At 39.2% G+C, this 21,580-nt stretch overlaps 1 protein-coding gene across 6 annotated transcripts in view; it reads left to right on the top strand.

Moving 5' to 3' along the window:
- LOC149309402 (transmembrane protein 245-like) overlaps window positions 1-21,580 on the top strand; it is an 84,761-nt gene that overhangs the window by 8,081 nt on the left and 55,100 nt on the right. For all 6 annotated transcript variants that reach the window (XM_089532369.1, XM_089532367.1, XM_089532366.1 and 3 more), the window contains exons 3-6: window positions 2,314-2,415; window positions 3,628-3,738; window positions 6,805-6,999; window positions 11,431-11,600. In XM_089532369.1, coding sequence (XP_089388495.1) covers window positions 2,314-2,415; window positions 3,628-3,738; window positions 6,805-6,999; window positions 11,431-11,600 — 578 coding nt within the window. The remainder of the gene's footprint in view (window positions 1-2,313; window positions 2,416-3,627; window positions 3,739-6,804; window positions 7,000-11,430; window positions 11,601-21,580) is intronic.

The raw sequence follows: 21,580 nt of genomic DNA, 5'->3' as shown, positions 1-21,580 counted from the left end.
TGTTTTCCACCAACCATTACCTGAAATTAGCCATATTTTGGTGATGGCCACAAACCTCCGTGGAAATTTGGGATGTAAACCTGAGGGTAAATACCAATTTTGTTTCAAATCAATTCATTTATGCCTTCTAGAGCATAAAAAATTAAATAAATAAATATCCACAATGTTCAGAGGGTACTCAATATGGCTGACAGACTGATGGCTCAAAATATTATATATATATAGTTTTCCTTTGCACAGCAGGTTTAATGACTGTGATGAATTTGTATAGCATAACAGACAGACACTTTTAAATTATTATAGTATAGATTTATATTGATTAGTTTATAAGTTGTTTGCTTTAGATGATGATGAACATAGCGGAGTTGCCAATCTGAAACTCTTTTCTTCTGTAAAACTTTTAAGATACCATTAATTTTCAGAGATAGGGAGAAACATTCCAAGTATTCAAGAATTCAGCTTCAGTTTGGATTCTACTCCTTGAAATAGGAAAAAATAATTTTGTTGTTTCAAACAGCACTAAATTAATGGACTGGAATTTAATAATTTAGTCTTTAGGCATAACACTATGATGTTATGTTATACACAGGAATGGGTTTGAAATGAATCTTGGGACTGCACACTCTTTTTTTTTTTGTATAATGTGGTTGCTGTCCTGGTTACTGGCAAACCATAATTTGCTGTTACATCAAACATGTCAAATAAATCTTACACTTACCCTGGAATTTAAGATTGTGAAATAGGGTTTAGTCATAATTTGGCTTTATACCTTAATCAGCTTACTCAGACTCTAATAGGAAACAATTCTAGCAAGAAATCCACCTGTATGAGCCTTCCACACCTCTTTACATTGTCAGATGTATAAGCCTAGTGCTTAAGACAGTGATATTCATGTAGTGGTAAATCTTAGATTACCATTATGAGATCTGAGGATTAGGTCATGGTTATTCATAGTTCTTGATAGGCACTGTATTTGCATACTGTAATAAAACATGGTTCATCATCATCCTTCCCTATTCCTTTGACATGATTGTGGGATCAGAATTTTTCATTTCTACTTTAGATGACAGTATGTCACATTTGTGTGTGTATCTGCATTAGAGCAGGTGAAAAGTTTAGTAAAATGTTTCCTCTTAAATTTTTTAGTCCATAATAAAACATTGTGTATCTATACTGAGTGCCACTTAATCATTATGTTTTGGGTTTTTTTTTTTTAAAAACAAACCCTTCCTGTTTATGACTATATTATCAGGGTTGGAGAAAAAAAACACTACAGGTTTTTAAAACAAGCAAACAAAAATGTTTTATTTGGTTTAAACTGTCTTTTTGTTTCAATCTTCTTTTTTTGAATTACCGTTTTAATGAAAGAATTTTAATCCTGTTTATTATATTAATGTTGTGTTGTTGTTAACTGCCTTTGAGTAAATCCTGACTCATGGCAACTTTGTGAATGAGAAATCTCCAAAATTCCCTGTTCTCCGCTGCTCTGCTTAGGTCCTGTAAATTCATATTTTATTTATTAGAAAGCTTAATCAACCATGTTTTAGTGCTTTCTAACATTAACAATTCAATGTTATTAAGCTCTGATATGATTTACATCTTTCAGTAAAACACCAATTTTTATATTACTTATTGGTCCTATTGTATCTGAATATATATATAGACTATACATAATAAAGCATATAAAGTACTCTCAGGCCCCATACAGACAGGCCAAAATAAAGCTGCTTCGGGTCACTTTGGAGGTATGCTGTTTACATGATGCATGTGTCCTATGAGTCCAGAAGCTGCACCAAAGCTGCGCACCAGTCCTTAGGACTGGATTGTGGCTTTGGGGTGGCTTCTGGGCTCTTAGTACGCATGCATTATTTAAACAGCATACCTCCAAAGTGACCCGAAGCAGCTTTATTTTGGCCTGTCTGTATGGGGCCTCAGAGTTGTTTTGGTTGAACTTACATTAACTGAAGGATTTGTTTTTGAATGGCATTTCTTGCACTATAAAATAAAAGTGATCAAAAAGAATCAGCTAACACTGGATACTGGTCTAACAATGAAAAACTGCAAACTGTGAAAGTTAAAATATTTAAATTCAAACAGACATTGTTGTTTTAATAAGTGGGTTGGAAAATAATAATAACAGCCAGACTTTTAAAAAATATATATATTAACAATCAATTTAAAAAAGAAAACAGGAGTGTTTGGTTTTTTTTTTTAAAAAAAGTGTTTTGGTTTAAAGTTTAAACCAATTTGGTTCAAACCAGGCAATCCTTATGCAAATTATTTAACTAAATTTAATTCCCCCCCCCCCCCCAGCCTCTGCAGCAGGCTCTTGGAGGATTCCAGTTTTTTTGGTTATAGTTATCTTGATGACTGTCGGTATGTTGCATGAGCAACCAACTGGGCAAGAATCTTCAGGTAAGAAACAGACATGTTTATGGTAATTCTGTTTAAGATATGTTGTTGAGAATTGAGCGTAGTTGTGTATGCTATTTTTAGCCTGGAGGGCTGCGTCTGGGATATGTTTGCGAGCCATGGTCCTATAGCGCAAGCTTCTTCATCCACATGTCTTACCAGCTTGGACATTTTTCTATCAAACATTGCATATCTACCTGGAAGTACAACATCCAAAATCCACAAAACAGTGGTGCCTTTATTCAACCTAACAAAATGCACAAAATACATTATGCAAGCTTTCAAAGGTCCACTCGCTTCTTCGTCAGGCAAAAGTGTTAAAAATCATACACCAGGAAAATTTTAAAATGATGATGTTAGTCATATGTCTGCATTTTTTCAAGGTGTTGTTGGTGTGGTATTCTGTGAAGGGTTATCTGTGTAAGCATGCTTTTCCTCCTTCTGACTATGTACTACTGGGAACAAAACACTCCAAGGTCTAGGAGATAAATTTTGAATTCTAATAGCAAATACCTCTTGAATTGCTAATGGAATTCAGTTTTTATTTCCTGGACTTTGGAATGCTTTACTCCTAATGCCACATGGCCAAAAGGAGGAGGGCTCCACTTTCATAGATCCATGGAACAACACACCAACAACAACTTGAGAAAATGTAGGCCTGTGACTAACATCATTTTCCAGTTTTTTTCCCCTATATGATTTTTAACATCTTTGTCTGATGAAGAATCCAGTGGAGCTTCGAAAGCTTGCATTGTATTTTGTGCATTTTGGTAGGTCAAATAAATGTATTACTATTTTATGGATTTTAGCTGTTGCTATATGACCAACATGGCTACCCCTGATTGTTTTATCTAAAAGTAAGTTTAAATAAAGTTCAGTTCCTTTCACTTACTGTTTAAGAATTCTCTTTTTAAAATGTTAAGACATTCCTGATTGTGGATGTAATGCATTTATAGTTGTCTGTCTTCTTATGAGTCACCAAGCCCAAATTTTACTAAGGTGAGCCTCATCCCAACTTTCTTTCTGAAGCTTTCCACCTATATGGTAGTGCACATAGCCCTGTAGTACAGTTGAAGTGAATGGTTGTATGCACAGTTCTGGTATCAGCTGAAATGAAATACTGTATAGTTTCAGTAGGAAAATGAGCAGAAAAAAGCCAGTTATTAAAATGTGTAGAACATGTTTGCTTTAAAAAAACCTTTGTATCTTTTAAAGGGGCAGAACTACCTGGTCAGATGATTTCAATTGCTGCATCCACAATTGCCATGGCAATATCATTTTCAGGGGATGAATCTACTAATGAAGAACATCCATCCCAACCTTCAGGTGACTGAATGCTCTGTAAGAATGCCAGAAATGTTTTAATAAAAGTTAGCTTCCTTTGGTTTAATCTTTGGATTTATCTTTTTGTGGTTGGTTCTGAGGGTGAGAGGTGAAAGGCAGTTATCTAGAGTTGCTATGCCACCTGATTGGACAAATGTCATAGCATGTCACCCAGTGCCAATTTGGAATGCCATCTGACTTGGGGCCCGAACAGACAGGCCAAAATAAAGCTGCTTCAGGTCACTTTGGAGGTATGCTATTTAAATGATGCATGCATCCTAAGAGGCTGGAAGCTGCACCAAAGCCATGCTCAAGTCCTAAGGACTGAAGCACAACTTTGGCACAGCTTCTGGCCTCTTAAGATGCATGTGTCATTTAAACAGCATACCTCCAAAGTGACCCGAAGCAGCTTTATGTTGGCCTGTCTGTTCAGGCCCTTAGATTCCACACTTCCATTTTTAAAAAAAAGAAAGTATGTCTATAACCTTTGTAAGAATGGAGTTATAGCAACAATCGAGTAGCAAAGTTAGATCTGAGCTATTGTCTCTCAGAATCAATTTTCAGTTCCTTGGATCAATGTCAAAACTATATGGGAAAGTCTAATTTTTCTACGAAGATTTTGTGAAAGCCAATTTTGCAAAGCTCATTGCAAAGATAGCACAGAAAATAGTGGAGGAGGACTGCAATAAATCAGAGTAAAAGCTGCAGTTAATGATTTAAGGTTCCAGTGAGTCTTTTGTTTTTCATGGCTTGCTTGATGCATTCATACTATGCGTTTTTATTGAATGTGCGGGGAAGGAAATCAGATTCTCCGTCAAAAGCTCCCCCATTGAACACCCCTGTTGGCTTGGCCTGTTCACCAAGGTCTGTCACTGAGACTGTGGCTACAGCTATATAGAGATCTAGTGGCGGCTAGCTCCTTCCGCTCACTTTCTATGAGCAAAAACCCACCACAAACCCCTTAAAGAAAACAAAACAGAGAAAAAGTAAAGGAGCACCACTTAAACACAGCTCCCAGCTCACCTTCTGCTTTAGTGTGCGCCTCTGGCAGCAGTTCTAAACAGCTAGGCTGCTCTCCCCCCCCCCCCCCCCGTGACTCACAGAAGTGACTCACAGAGCCCCTGCCCCTTCACACCCATGTTTGTAAAAACCTCACCCAGTCAAAGATGGCCACCTAGAAACAGCTCTCCTTCTGCTCCCTGTGCAGGGACTGAGCTTGAAAGCCTCTGGCAGCAGTTGTAAAGAGCTAGGCTGCTAACTCCACTTCCAGTGACTCACACAAGCCCCATCCGCAGTTATAGTTTGTACATATCTGTGAGCATTGGTGCATGTGATGTGGCTGTGTGTGATACAGTATGTAAAATTTACATATGCTGAATTAGGTAATGAATTTATTTAAATGAAACTGTCCCCGTTTGAATGCTTTTATTTCCTTATAAATGTTAAAATATGAGCATAAATAAAAGTGTGAACAAAAGTATCACGCTAAGCAACTAAAATATTTTTATTCATATACTATGTCAGGGATGGGCACAATGTCTACAGGTAGATATACGTAAATGGGGGGTCATGGGTAAAAAATCTGAGAACCACTGCTTTACATACTTAATCAGAAGTAAGCTCTACTAAGGTTCAGTGGGACTTCCTCCCAAGTAAGTGGAAGAAGAAGCACAACTTAAGTCTTAGAAGGCAGCCTATTATAGTAAGTATGCAGTGCATTTTGATTCTGTCTTCATCAGTGGCTACTATAAAGCATGCAGACCTTCAGTTCAGTGTATATTTGTGAAGCATCATTGATATTTATCATTTTTGTGCGTTTTTTGGGCTATGAGGCCATGTTCTGACATCAGGAATAAACTCTTCTAGAACACAGCCTCATAGCCTGTCCACAAAAGGCTATGGATGCCAGCAGTGAAAGCCTTCGACTTTACATCATTTTTATTTTCTTCTCTAGCAGTAGAAAATGTACTGTTCAAGTAAGACTAAAATACAGTGCATCCTTGTTTTACGTGAGGGATCTGTTCCAGACCCCCCTGCATAAAACAAAAAACGTATATGCTCGAGCCCCATTACAAGTAATGGGGCTCGTACTCGCGGCAGCATGAGGTGCTGGCAGTGCGCGTGCCATTGTTTCTTCTAGTGCACAGCGCCGGAAGAAGCAACACTGCTTTCAGTATGCTGAAAGCAGCGTATAATGCGCCCTCATCATACGTGGGCGCACTGTATTAGAAAGTTTAGTTAAATGTAGATACAGAAGAAAATGCAAAATATGAACACTTTAAAAGTTTTGTACTTGGTAAGAATTTTGTATGCCATCAAATCAGTCTTTTCAACAGATAGTTTGATATTTTAAGGTTGTCTTTATTTTTCAGGGCATTTGTATTGGCAAAATGATGTAGAACTGCTTTTCTGTTTTCATTTTCTACACGTTCAAAAAGTGGAGCATTGGTTGTAGTAATGTTTTATCAATCAGACATGGTTAACAAACCTATGTCTAGCTGGTGTTTTTTTAAAAAAAATTCTGGTTTTCAAGATGAATACAAAAAATGGTTTGGTGTGATGTCTGATGTAACCTGTGACATGATTCTAAATACTAAAGTAAGAATTTCTGTTTGTGATAGGGAGATGCCAGGGTACATTAAGCCTTTCATAAAACAACAACAACAACAAAACTGAGCAGCAGAAACATCTTCATTTTGAGTTGAGTCTTCATCCAGTAGAAAACAATACTCATTTTTATGCATGGCTTGTTTATAATTAGAAAAGCGTTTTAACTAGTTTTCTTCTAGATAGGTCAGTAACCTGTGTAAATGTCAATTTACTATTAATGTTATAATTATTTTATAGGCTTTACATGAGATTGGCAAATGGAACTTTTCAGAGCTAAAGCAATCCTAAAAAGGCTTATGATCAGATATGCTTATTTTATTTTTTTATTTTATTATTATACTATATCCCCCCTTCCTTTTTTCCCAGCATGTTGACCAGTTCAATTGGGACCCACAAGTTAAAGCTTAGTAGTCTTACAGAAATTATGAGTGATCATGTTGTTCTTTTTTTCCCTTTTAGAATCTACAGAAAGTGATAATGCATCTTCTCCTTCTTCATCCACGGTGCGTGGCAGACAGAAACCTGACATTGGTGCACTTCTTAGAAAGAAGAAAACCAGTGACATCTACTTTATTTTGCTTGCATGGGCCATTGTAGTAGTACAAATCTGGCTGAATCTCTGGATAATTCAGCTGCTACCAGTACCATTTGCAGGTTAGTCATTACTTTCTGATACTGTGAAGCAAAACAATATCATATAGGTGAAAGACTTTAAGGCAATTATAACTTGCATAAGGCTTGATTTTATTTGAGTGATCATATTAACAAAATTCCCACCTCGCCAGTTTATTATAATAAGACAGCCTAAGACAAAATGAAAACTAGTGTGAAGCTTGCAATTTTTGACATGTTTGTCAATATTTTTGGCAAATTTACAAACATTAAGGGACCTTTTCCATTTCCTCTTCTCCACTGCAGTGTGGCCTGACCATAAGCAAATGTTGTGGGTTGGGGATTGGCAAGTGGCATGGGTAATGGGTGAACTGAAGGAAATTTGACTTGTAGGAGGTGAGCAGAATCGAAGAAAACAGTAATTCCATCATATCCAGATTGAACCTGAGTTATAGACATCCAGTCTTTTACTGTATCCAGGCAACAGGTTAGAAATCAAAAATGTTCTCCAAAGATGCAGAGAGATAGGATAGCAATAGCATTTAGCAACAGCATTTACATTTCTATACTGCTTCATAGTGAACTCAGCACTCTCTGAGCATTTTACAATCTTGTAAGATGCCTTGGGTCCCTTCCTGGGAGAAAGGCGGCATAGAAATGAAATGTAATAAATAAATAAATAATAAGCCAACTGCCCCAAATAAGATGGGTGCTGATTTTACTGACCTACCAAAGGGTAGGAGGCTGAGTCAAGCTGGAGCCCTCTGGGATCTAACTCACAGTGTTGTGGCTGCAGTACCACAATGCCACCAGGGCTAAAATTCAGCTAGGTAGACTCAGTAGGCTCTTATTCTATTGGTCAGTAGGCAGCCTAATCCAAGACTTGAGTACATCCTGTTCTAGGTGGGGTATCACTACTTCTGAAAGATCAGGTAGGCAGCTTGAGAATGCTCCTGGAGGGTCAGCTGATACTGGTGACCTAAAGTACTTAAGTTCAGCTTTGCCTGGTGTGCCAGCTGTGACTTTGCGGAAGAAGAATCTGGCCACATTATTCCATGCTTTAATTACCTTTTCTTTAGATTACTATACTGCACTCTACATGCAGGTGCCCTTGATATATTTTTTATATATTTTATTGGAAGCTACAGTTAATGCAACATGTGATAGCTAGACTTTTTCAAGAATAAGTCTATGAATAACTTCAGTGGCTTCCAATTCAAGAAGGTGTAGATGTAAAAACTTATAAATTAGGATACACAATATTTTTTGGCCTGAGGACCACTTCACTTATTGTGGGGTTTGCACACATATCTGCATATACATGCATATATTCCACACATGAAGTGCACATTCTCTTTTCCTCCCGTACACCTTAGTACACTACTATCCCCCAAAAAGGCCCTCTCTGTCCAGTTAAAACCAATCTGTGTAGCAGTATCTTTCCCTTGTGGTACAGCTGGCCAGCTATGAAGGAACTACACAAGACTCCAAAGTGTAAATATATAAAACTGAGGACTAAATTTGGAATCATCCTATCCATTGTATTCACCATATAAGGATGTGAGAGCTGGGCAGTGGAGGAAGTGGATAAGAAGAAAATTAATTAATTCAAGATGTGGTGCTGCAGAACAGTGCTTAAGGATATTGTGAACAGCCAAAAAGACAAACAAATGGGTCCTTGAACAAATCAAGCCTGAAACCTTCCTGTAAGCCAATATGATCAGACTGTCATACTTTGGCCACATCATGAGAAGGCACGATTCATTAGAAGAGACAATAATGCTAGGAAAGGGAGAGGGTAGCCGAAAGACCGGAAGAACACATGCGGATGGATAGACTCCATCAGGGAGGTCAAGGGCATGAGTTTACAGGGCCTAAGCAGCAGTGGATGACAGAGGGTCTCAGAGATGTCTCATCCATACTATGACTCAGGATCAACTCAAGGGCATTTAACAACAAATTAATCAAATTGATTTATTTAGATGTCTGCTAGAAAGATATACATCAGACATTTTATGAGGCTTAAAATTCAGTTAAAAGGCACATTATTTGGTTTTGTTTTTCATATAAAGTTTGATCTCTTATCTTTAAGATCACATTATTGACATTGGCTTTGGTCCAGACTTGGCCTTAGAATTGGCCAGCTAAAATCAGCAGGACTTACAGTACGTATAACATGATGGTGGGGCTTTTGAAAATGATCATAGCCATTGTATTGATGAGCATAGCCTTAACAACATTGCAGAAATTCAAAATATTGCACAGGGTGACATGATCATGGTTTTGTTAGCAAAAGATTAGAGTATTCTTAAAGTCAGTTAGAAATCTACCACAGGAACACAATTATTTTTGAATCTAAACTTTAATTTTAGCTTCCCAAAACTTTGGGATATAAATGATCATTTATAGAATCATAAAATTTTAGCTTCTGACTAAAAACTTGTGCTGTGGCTAGTGGTGTGGTTTTATCAGTTATATTTTTCTCTCAACAAAGGTTTCTGTGCTTCTGTCTTTTTGGCTGTGCAAGTGCTGCTAGAATTGAGCACCAACCATGGCATGAATATGGTTGCTGGTCTAAGATATGACTTTGTGTATATATAACACTTTCAAAGCATGGCAGTTTGGATTTGGGAGTTTCAAGTGCAATTGACGAAAGGAAAACTCCCTTCCACATAACTCTACAGCTTGCTGGGAAATAGCTTGGCTTCCAGTTTGTTTCCAGGCACAATGCAAAGTGTTGGTTATCACCTATAAAGCCCAAATAGCTTAGGTCCAGGCTATTTGGCCGACTGTGTCTGCCTGTATGAGCTGGCCTGGGCTCTGAGATCCTGAGGAGAGGCTCTTTTCTCAGTCCCACCACCACTGTAAGCATGGTTGGTGGGAGCGCAAGAGATGGCCTTCTCGGTGGCTGCCCCTGGACTCTCTTCCCAGGGATACCAGAATGGCTTCTTCCTTGTTGTCCTTCTGCCAGCAGGTTAAAACCTTCTTATGCAGACAGGCTTTTAAAAACAGAATGTTTTTAAAGGACTGGCTTGGGTTGTTGCATCATTTTAAGTGTTTTAAACAGTTTTATCTTTTTAACTGTGTTTTATTCTTTTAATAAGCAATCTTTTAATATTGTATGTTTTTTCTGGGTTTTTATTGTACTGTTCTTTTTATATTGTGAGCTGTTCTGGGTCCTAGTTCTGGAAAAAGAATGGATATGAATAATAATAATAATAATTACTAGACTTCACACTTAGCTGTGCTAAGCTTATAGAGAAGGCTGGGTGGTAACAGTATCAGCAAGTCAGCATACAAGATTGCCACTTGAGGGAGCCAGTAGAAAGTAAGTCAAATCTCACGCAAATAGAAAGAGAGCACTGTAGACTCCAAGGGAAAAGTCTAGTGAAGTAGATTAAAAAGTCAAACATTTACCGAAAGACAGGAATTGGGTTACATGATTAAAGACACTATGGATTCAAGTTAATTTTAGATAGTAAGGCAAATTTAGATGGAATTCTCATGGTGCCTTAGAAGAGTCATATAACACGTGTCTAAGCAACTCTGTTTATTTGCTTTTTCTGTAGTGTCACATGGACAGAAAAGAAAACCCATGGTCACTAATATTTGAATATTAGTTTAATACATTTTGTAATAAGTGCATTTGCAGTTAGTCAACTTTATTATTATTATTATTTATTATTAACCTTTATTTATGAAGCGCTGTAAATTTACACAGCGCTGTACATGCAATCTTTTTAGTTAGACGGTTCCCTGCCCTCAGGCTTACAATCTAAAAAGACATGACACAGAAGGAGAAGGGAGTGGTGACGGGAAAGGGTAAGAGGTCCAGCAGTTCCTCTCTACCTCCGAGGCCTGGACCAAGGCAGATGGACTGGAGGGAGGGCGATTCAAGAATCTCGTTGAATAATGCTTATTATAGTGAGCCCTTGTTATCTGCTGGGGTTTGGTTCCAGGACTTTCCGTGAATAACAAAATCCATGGATGCTCAAGGGCATAAATACAATGGCATAGCAAAATGGTGTCCCTTTTATATAAAATGGCAAAATTAAGTTTTGCTATTTGGAATTTATACCTTTTTTTGAATATTTTCAATTAATGGATGCTTGAATCCGTGGATAAAAAATCCGTGGATAAGAAGGGCCGACTATATCTGTTGGTCAATCTCTAGCTTGGAGCAGAGAACTTGAGGTCCCTCCAGATATTGTCAGTTCTAGTCAGCATAGCATATGGTGGAAAACTGTCCAATAACTTCTGGAGAGCTGAAAGATGCCCTTCTCTGCTTTTTAAATACTGAATATGTACTACCATGAACTATTATTCCTCAAAGTATTATTATTATGTATTAAGAAAAAGAGCATATTACTTAGAGACATTTTTTCCTATGACCAGAGCATACTGCAGTGGATAAAGCATACTGCAGTGTTGCTACATGAATGTTTAAAAACTTCATCTTTTTTCTGATTGCAGTGTGGATTGTCAAAAAACTTGTGGTTCACTTTGGGGTTGTGAACTTCTTGGGGAATCACTGCAACAGTTGGTGGCATGTCCTGGAAGACTTCGTCAAAGAGCGTCAGGAAGCTCTTGCACCACGGCCCATCATAGGGCTTGGAAGAGTCATTCTAAAATTAGACAGTAAGGTATTTAAAGTTACTTTAAATATCTGATTTAAAGAACTTCACTCTAAAAAATAGTATCTGCTTTTCTTTATCATTATCTTCATTTCATTATACTGAATGGATTCACATGCTAAACTCCTGCTGATAATTGCTTAGACAGAACTCCTTCCATGTTGTCATCAGTAATGCTTATCTTCTTACATTTTTGGATACATTATATTTAATGCCTTATCTTAAAGTTGTGTGAGTAGTGGGATGTTCTCACTACTGGACTGTGTACTGGTTTCTCTTGTAGCACTGAAGGACCAGTATACCCTCTAAAAGAGTGCTTGGTGGTGGTTTAAGGAAGAATAGTAATTGCCCTCTCCTCCCCTTCCACCATTGTGAGTCAGTTGGAGTTACTTTTCTGAAAGGCAAGAACATTGTAATTCACAGACATGCAACTCACGATTCAAATTAATATTTGTTATTCTGTAATCTGGAAGTAAATCAATGGACCAAGGTTTTAACATTTCTTATTTTCATGCTAGAGAGAAGTGACCAGTGGGGTCCCAGAGGGCTCTGTCCTGGTCCCAGTGCTATTTAACATCTTTATCAATGACTTGGAGGACAAAATTGGGGGCATACTTATCAAATTTGCAGATGACACCAAACAAGGGGGAGTAGCTAGTACCCCAGAGGACAGGATTAAAATTCAAGATGACCTGAATAGACTAGAAAGCTGGGCCAAAGCTAACAAAATTAAATTCAACACGGAAAAATGTAAGGTACTGCACTCAGGGCATTAAAATGAAATGCACAGATATAGGATGGGCGACACCTGGCTGAATGAAACTACATGTGAAAGGGATCTGGGAGTCCAAGTAGACCACAGGTTGAACATGAGTCAACAGTGCAATGCAGCAGCAAAAAAGGCCAATGCAATTTTAGGCTGCATCAATAGAAGTCTAGTGTCTAGATCAAGGGAAGTAATAGTGCCATTATATTCTGCTCTGGTCAGGCCCCACCTGGAATACTGTGTCCAGTTCTGGACGCCACAATTTAAAAAGGATGTGGAGAAACTGGAGCATGTCGAAAGGAGAGCGACTAAAATGGTGAAGGGTCTGGAAGCCATGCCCTACGAGGAATGACTTAGGGAGCTGGGGATGTTTAGCCTGGAAAAGAGAAGGTTAAGAGGTGATATGATAGCCCTGTTTAAATATCTTAAGGGATGTCATATTGCAGAGGGAGCAAGCTTATTTTCTGCTGCTCCAGAGAACAGGACATGGAACAGTAAATGCAAACTGCAGGAAAAGAGATTCCACCTCAACATTAGGAGGAACTTCCTGACAGTAAGGGCTGTTTGACAGTGGAACACACTCCCTCGGAGAGTGGTGGAGTCTCCTTCCCTGGAGGTCTTTAATCAGAGGCTGGATGGCCATCTGTCGGGGGTGCTTTGATTGTGAGTTCCTGCATGGCAGGGGGTTGGATTGGATGGCCCTTGCGGTCTCTTCCAACTCTATTATTCTATGATTCTGCCCTCCAGAAATGTTTGTTATTTTCTCTCAATTATTTCTCACCCAAAGGAGTGATCAGTTCTGTGTCTCCTTAGGTTACTTTTAGCTGTATTGGTGCATTAGATGCTTCCTTCCTATGGATTTTACTCTATTCTTTTGAAGGAATTGGATACAGCTGTCATGACTGGGGTCTGTTATATTGCGACTATGTCAGTAAAGGTCTATCTGTGTGGTGGAAAAATGAGGAGGAGATAGCCTTTCTACACAATCCACCATGACTTTCCCATGGTGTAGTAGTTGGCTAGTCTCTGTATGGGTAAAAATTGGTAAATCATTTGTGTGTCAACCTTTTATGTCTCAGCAGCTTTTCTGTACTGCTATTCAATTAAGAATTTCCAGGGTGGCTTATAGCAACTAATAAAACAAAATAAATACAAAAACAACAAATAAAAATTCTTTTGAAATAAGGGGTCCTCTCCCATTGTTATACAGCATCTTTCTTTATGTTGAGCCACCTCTGTTTTGTAGGTCCCAGACAAAGCTGTGTAGCAACCCCCCACTTACCATGCTATGGAATAGATAATTCCCGCATACAAGTGAGGTATAATAGATCTGGGTAAGCAAGAAAAGTGGCATTCTTTACTTGTGTCTTTTTTTTATCCTGCTTCATCTTTAAATATCCAGTAATAATTGAATAACAACAATTGCCATGTCTTCATTTCTAGTTTTAGTCTATCTGCTGTAAAGTACAGCTTTTATATTTTCTGTTAAATTGGATTAGAGCTACTATATTATGTATGTCAATGAACATTTCAGTGTAAACACAATGACATGTGCTAAACCTGTTACCAAATTGTATTGGCCTGAATCAAAACAGTTTTATTTACAAGCAAACCCAAACCAGAAGGTACAATGGTTTGATCTCCTGTGTATAATATTTTCATAGTGAACAGCAAACAATAAAAGTATAAATCAACACACACACACACACACACACACACACACACACACACACACACACACAAGCTATACCTGTTTAATATAGTAGTGCAGTCATACTGCTGTATCCATGGGATCATCAGTAACTGTGGTTTCACATACCTGCATCTGGTAAGATTTCTCTAGGCATCAGGAGTCTGACTCAGTGGTCAACTTAGAGCAGAAATACAACATTCAGCATTGTCCACAATTCCCACTATCTATTGTAAGTCTGGGAACATATCCCCTGTGGATACATCGGTTCAACTGTATTTATTCAATTATTAACAAACTTGCTAGCTTATGAGAAGAAGTAAGGATGCCATATGTTAAATGAAGCTCTATAAAGTCCAGAAATTAGAAGGCACAGCTTATGCCTTATCAGATGTACCAGAGATGTTCCAGATACCTTGACTTCACCTTTCAGTTCCAAATCTGGATGGGAAGATGAACCAGTCAAAATACAAGAATGTGGAACTGATCAAGATGCAGCTAGACGGATCGTCCTGTTAATTTTTTCTTTAATTGTTACATTTTCCTGATCCTTGAAAGTAAATTTAATAACCCACTGGTGGAGGAGAGATTGAAAAAATACGGATGTTCACACGTAATGTTTAATGTACAAGCAGTCTATGAATCTGTGTGCAGATATTGATTTGTATAAATATAAAGTTCTTCACATAAAACACTCAACTTCTGCACAGTTTATATACACTACACAGGCTGTATATCTATATGGATATGCATATTATAGGCATTTAATGGAGCATACATATGTTCTCATTTAGGCAGTTCTGGATGCCATCCAGTAACCTTTTGGTCATCAAAGAGCATTTCCGTATCTAGAAAATGTGAAAATATACTAACCTTTACATTGCCATAGTATTCAAGCTTCTTGATTAACCAACCATTATAATAAGGATTTTTAAAAAAAATCTGAGATAGATAGGTCAGTATGCAGTTAAGTCTGTGAGCAAATTGGAATTAAAAAAATGTAGACTCTATTAGTACACAGTAGGCTTCACCACACCCACTCCTACTCTTGTCTCAAAGGATGAATATTTTGTCAGTGTATTGGGCTGCAATTTTCCTCCTTTCTTCTTCATGGTTTCTGTGACTCACACATAAGGGTCATTCTGCACATGCATGGAGATCTTGTATGAACCAATTCAGGTTCTGAGATAATCTAGAGAGGCCCTCCTTTCTCTCCCACCATCTTGTCGCACTCATTTGGTGGGAACAAGGGAGAGGACCTTCTCAGTAACTGCTCCCAGGACTTGGAACTCCTTCCAAAAGAGGCCAGGATGGCCTCGTCCTTGCTGTCCTTCCGGTGGCAAGTGAAAACATTTTTGTACTGCCAGACCTTCATAAACAATTGAGATTGAGCCACTGATGCTGTGTGGTGCTGGACTGATGGTTGAATATAGTTTTATTTTACTGTTTTACTGTTTTAGTATTTTTAAGCATATACTGTTTTTAAGCTATTGTATCTTTTACATTACATTTTGTTTTTAAACGGGATATACATTTTTAAAACTTTACTACACTCACCCCTCCACATGCGCTGGGGTTAGGGGCACAGGACCTCTGTGAATGTGGAAAAACCGCAAGTAACAAAAACACTATGTTTTTACCTTAGATAACACCTCTCTCGGCCCTCCAGTGCAACTCTGTGATCAACATCTGCCAGAAATTGACCATAGAATTGCGCTGGAGGAGCTACAAATGGCTAGTGGAGTGTTCTCTCTAGGAATCTCTAGGTCCTTCATTGTGACTTTTGGTTAAAGTTGTGTTGGAGGACCTAGATATTCCTAGAGAGAACATATTAATAAAACGGTGAATAATCAAATCCTCAAAAGTCAAAGCTGTAAATGTGGAGGGATGAGTGTAGATTAATTCTGTTTTAATTCCCATTTTGTATTAGCATGAACTGTTACTCTTCAAATTACTATGATTATGTATTAAGAGGGGCATATTAATCAAAGACTTTATTTTTTTATGACCAGAGCCATGATTACATGATTACTACGTCCCAATTGTGGGGGGAAAGTGGGGTATAAATATAAATATTATAATAATCATCATCATCTTTGGAAGTTTCTAGAACTGCATTTGGGCAGTAACCCCATCCCCTTGTTGGCACTCATATAAATTGTGTGTTTTGTCCATCCTGGTAGGATCCTTTCACTGTCTGATGGCTTCTAGTCCAAAGACTTTAGGCTGTGGGATGAAGATCCTGCTTTCTGATGGCCACGTGTATTGTCTCTTCTGCCTGAGTGAGGACTACATGGTTGACTCTTTTATGTTTTGTCAGACTTTTATCCAGAAAGTGAGGCATAACTGAACAAACCCCTATCATTCTGGCTTTAGCACAGCATTCTTCATCTTGATACTGATCCAAAATTATTTCTGGTCAATGCCCTGTTATACTTCCACCTCAGCCTTTTAGAGGGTTCAGTATCATTAGAAGAGGAACCAGGTCATTCATCTCTAGAGGATCCCTCTGCTTCCTCTTTTGACCTGCTGGCAGGAGACCAAAATCTAGTTTCCCCTTCAGATGACCTGGGCACCTTTGTGGAACAGGTCTCCAGAATGGCTAAGGACCCACTCTTTAAGAAATCAAGCTTCAAAATACTCTTGCTACAGCTGTAATGTTTTTGGCAGCTTGGAAGGTGGCATGTTACTCCTGGTAGACTCCATCCTCTGTTCCTTCCACTTTGAGGAGGATTGAAAATCTGTACCAAGTACAGTCAGCCATCCATCCATACCCACAGATTTTTTTATTCATGGATTCAGGCATCTACAGCTTGAAAATATTTTAAAAATATATAAATTGCAAAAATCAAACCTTGGTTTTGCCATTTTATATAAGGGGCACCATTTTCCTATCCATTGTATTTAATGGGACTTGAATATCTATGGATTTTCATATCCACTGGGGGTCATGGAACCAAATCCCAGTGGATACCAAGAGCCCACTGTTTAAGAAGAAGACTGTCCTTTGCTTTTTAAGCACCCTCTACCAAATTTCATCATTATTAAATTGCACAATCTGGATCTTCCAAGAAAAGGCCCATACTTCTCCATCCATTAAGGAGGGAAATAAGATTGATGCCATGGGCCATGACTATTTGGGAGAAATGCAGCATATAGGTAAATTACATAATAAATAAATTTAAAAAAATATTCCACTTCTTATCAGGTTTGCATGGGGGTCTACCAGTAGTTCCTCTGGTAACAGGTTGCCCCCATAATGGAATGTCTGTAGGGCAATGATAAAAAGATGGGCAAGGCTGTGCTCCACAAGTCTAACCCATGATGCAGGGTCTATCGTTGAAGCCTTTCCATTTGACAAGCCGAGGAAACACAATCAGAAAATGAGGTTGATGGCTAAGAGGTAACTCTCCAATCCCAGCCTGCACAAGCCAGGGCTAAGCAGTACTAGTTGAAGCGCTCCCCACCTAAATGGGTCTCAACTTTTCCACCTTATCAGCATTCCAGAACTCCCTCTTAAGGCTCATCCTTTTCTTGGCATTCTTACAGTCAGTCACAGCATTGCTTTTCCACCAAGAAATTGCCTCATAACTCCCCTTGGCCAAGCAGCTACCAATCCTACTTCCTGTTTCACAACTGGTTAGTGCACATTTGACAGGTGGTATGCTGTCAATGCAGATACATGGGTACTATGTATAATTTGACAAGAGTATACCATAAAGTTCTGTGAACTGCCCCTGGTGCAAACTTCAGACCCACGCAGCCTGCAGACCCACTCAACCAGGAGAATGCAATGCTCCTACAAAAGGGTGTGATAGAGCAAATCAATCCATCCCTCTTACCCCTCAGGTTCTACCGAAAATAGTTCACAGTCTCCAAACAGAATGAAGGCTTGTGCCTAATCTTGGATCTCAGCGAAATTAATTCCTCCATTCCTCACAAATGGTTCAGCATGGCTAGTAGTTCTTTTTCTTCAAGTCATTCCCCATTTATGGTCACCCTAAGGTGAACCTGTCATGGGGTTTTCTTGGCAAAATTTGTTCAGAGGAGGCTTACCATGAATGGCTACTCTTTCAAATATGCTTCCTCGTCCCTGCAGAGAAGAATGGTTCACCTTGCTAGACCAAGGGTACACGTACTTTCATATCAGTATCCAGCAGATGCTTCCTTTGATTCTCTGCTTACCAATTTGCATCCTCCCCATCATCCTTGCGCTGTCATGAGGTTTTTTTTAAATAAAATGTCTGGCTGTAGTAGCAGCTTGGCTAAGTGTCAGTGGAATATCTGTCTTCCTGTCTTTAGACAACTGGTTGATAGTCTCTCTTTATTTTCCACCAGCTTCTGCAGATGTACATTTAATGGTGTCCTTTCTTTGGGACCTGGGATTCATGATGAATTGGGAGAATTCATTGTTATGACCATTACCTCATATTCAGTTCATAGGTGTGGTTCTCAACTCTGTGGAGTCTAGAGCATTTCTATCCCAGTACAGAGCATTTTCCCTGAAGGCCCTGATGCAGAATCATAGAATCGTAGAGTTGGAAGAGACTGCAAGGGCCATCCAGTCCAACCCCCTGCCATGAAGGAAATCACAATCAAAGCATCCCCGACAGATGGCCATCCAGCCTCTGCTTGAAGACCTCTAAGGAAGGAGACTCCACTATACTCTGAGGGAGTTTGTTCCACTGTCAAACAGCCCTTACTGTCAGGAAGTTCCTCCTAATGTTGAGGTGGAATCTCTTTTCCTGTAGTTTGCATCCATTGTTTCGCGTTCTAGTCTCTGGAGCAGCAGAAAACAAGCTTGCTCCCTCCTCAACATGACATCCCTTCAGATACTTAAACAGAGCTGTCATATCACCTCTTAACCTTCTCTTCTCCAGGCTAAACATCCCCAGCTCCCTAAGTCGTTCCTCATAGGGCATGGTGTCCAGACCCTTCACCATTTAAGTCGCCCTCCTTTGGACACACTCCAGTTTCTCAATGTCCTTTTTTAATTCTGGTGCCCAGAACTGGACACAGTATTCCAGGTGGGGCCTGACCAGAGCAGAGTAGCACTATTACTTCACTTGATCTAAACACTATACTTCTATTGATGCAGCCTAAAATCGCATTGGCCTTGTTAGCTGCTGCATTGCACTGTTGACTCATGTGCAACTTATGGTCTACTTGGACTCCTACATCCCAGAAGGTCTTAAAGAATTGCTGTCCCAAGGCCATGGTTGTTCTCTTTGCCTGACTCCAGATGAGGTCTTATTACAAATTGTTTCTGGATATCTTCACTTCTGATCAGCACTGTCCAAGCATGTTCCTCATAGTATCTCACTTGGTTCCTTGGTTCCCCCATTGGTGAACCAATCTTTCCAAACACCATGAGAGACCTTCTCTGGTCCACAACAGGTTAGGGTTCTCACACCCAGGACTTTAAGATCACCAGCCCAGTAGTCTAATACTGAGAAATTGTGTCATATAAATATCCTCAAACTGTTTGCAATATGGAAAGTGCTTAGTGAATTCCAGAGGCTGCTTCAATACAGGACCATCCAGGTGGCTAAGGGCAATATAACTGTTGTCTTCTGCCTCTACAAGAAACATGTCCTTCAGCTTACCCTCTGGATCAGGGATTGGTGCACATGCAGGGGCATTTTCCTCCCAGTAGTTCATATCCCAGGCATTGACAGTGTTCTTCGTTGACTATCTCAGCAGAACAACTTTGTCCTCAATGAGTGGAAGATGGACTTTGTCTTCCTCTATCACCTTTTCTGTCTTTAGGAAACACCTGAAATAGATCTCTTTTCATCCCCGGCAAACACCCAGTGTGCTCAATTCTGCAGCAGGGGGTGTTGAAGCTTAGGCTTTTTAGGAGATACATTTCTTTTCTCATGGGCTGGATTTCTGCTATGCACCTTTCTCCCATTTTCTCTTCTCATGAGGGTCATTGCAAAGATTGAGGATGACTGTGCAAACCATATTATAATCACTCTGTGGAGGCCCCGCCAGCCATGGTTCTCCAAACCTTTGTCGCTTTTGGGAGTGCTGCAATCTCCTCTCCATGCTGCATGACAGGATTCTCTCTCCAGAGCCATCCTCTGCTCAGGCTCACTACATGGAGACCTCATCCATGTCACCTATGAAATGACATCCAACATGTGTTGTCTGCGGTCATAAACAGTTGACAAAGTGCTCCTGTGCAGCCAAGTGGGCCTCCTTTTGGTTTTTTCCTACACACTGAGGCATCAGATACCCTCAGTATCTGATGCAGCAAGTATCTGCAAGCTAAATCATCCTTTCTGAAGGATTTCCTGGTTGCCATCTTGGCTCTCAAAGCTACAGGATGCTTCCTCTTGGTGAGTGTATGCAAAGATAAAGATTTTCTTAAAAGGCTGCATTATCTTTATCCGCCTACTCATGGAATGTTGTCTACATGGAGTCTCTTATTGATCCTTGCTAGGCACCCATTTGAACAGATGACATCCTGTAATCACTTGCTCTACTGGAAGACAGCAATTCTTGTTTGCCATCACTTTTGTCCATAGATCCAGTGAATTTGGCAGTGCTCATAATGCATCCACCTTATTTGCCCTTTCATAGGGACAAAGTGGTCTTCTCCATGGACATCTCTTTCCTCCTGAAGGTGGTTTCTGCTTTCCATCTTAACAACAACAACTGTAACAACAACAACAACTTCTTACCCATCTCTCCCCATGGATTGAAGTGGAGAACAACAACAATTAACAGACACACCAGATCATTTAAAACACATCAGATAAAATACACATCAATTTAAACACACAGTTTAAAGGGACAACATATATGCATATTAAAACAATCCACATTTAAAATTCATCATTTAAAATTCACGATTTAAAAATCATTTGGGTAAGCCTGACAGAAAACACTGATCTTTAATACTCTTTTAAATTAAGACAGTGTATTCAGTTGTCAACTCTCTTCTGGCAGGTCATTCCACAGTCTCGGGGCAGCTGAAGAAAAAGTCCTCTGGCTGACAGTTGCCCACCTAGTCCTGGTTTCCATTTCAGTTTGAGTATAACAATTCTTTGTTAGAGGCAATAGTCACTCTCTAGCCCTGAGTGAAGATTGTTTTCCCAAAGGACAAGGAAATGTGTTAGCAACACAAAAACAAAAGTTTTTTGTAATGATGTATACATCTTATTTTAAAGTTATCTCATGAGTTTCTCTTTTCTTTTTCTGGCACAGTGCCCTGATAATATGAAGAGACTAGAGTGAAAAATTACAATTGCAGTAGGAGGCAGAGTTTCCAGGTGTATTCCAAATTAATTGTTCTGTTAATGTTGTAGGAGATCAGAATCACTGGTCTGTCTATAGCTATTGTAATCACCTTCTCTGGATGTACCAAAGTATGACTTTTTAAGGTTATCTAAGTAGTTAATTCTGTAGCAAGTGATTCTTCTATAGGGACACATCTGTATTAGACAGTGTGTATTGCATTAGCACATCAGCACCAGAAAACTCAGTGCTACCCTTAAACCCACTTATGTTTCTGCTGCTAGATTC

The sequence above is a fragment of the Sceloporus occidentalis genome, unplaced genomic scaffold (genome assembly GCF_023333645.1).
Source record: "Sceloporus occidentalis isolate IW3139 unplaced genomic scaffold, rSceOcc1.0.p SCAF_7, whole genome shotgun sequence".
Lineage (NCBI taxonomy): Eukaryota > Metazoa > Chordata > Lepidosauria > Squamata > Phrynosomatidae > Sceloporus > Sceloporus occidentalis.
Note: the sequence above shows the minus strand (reverse complement) of the source record. Positions and strands in the feature narration are given on the sequence as shown.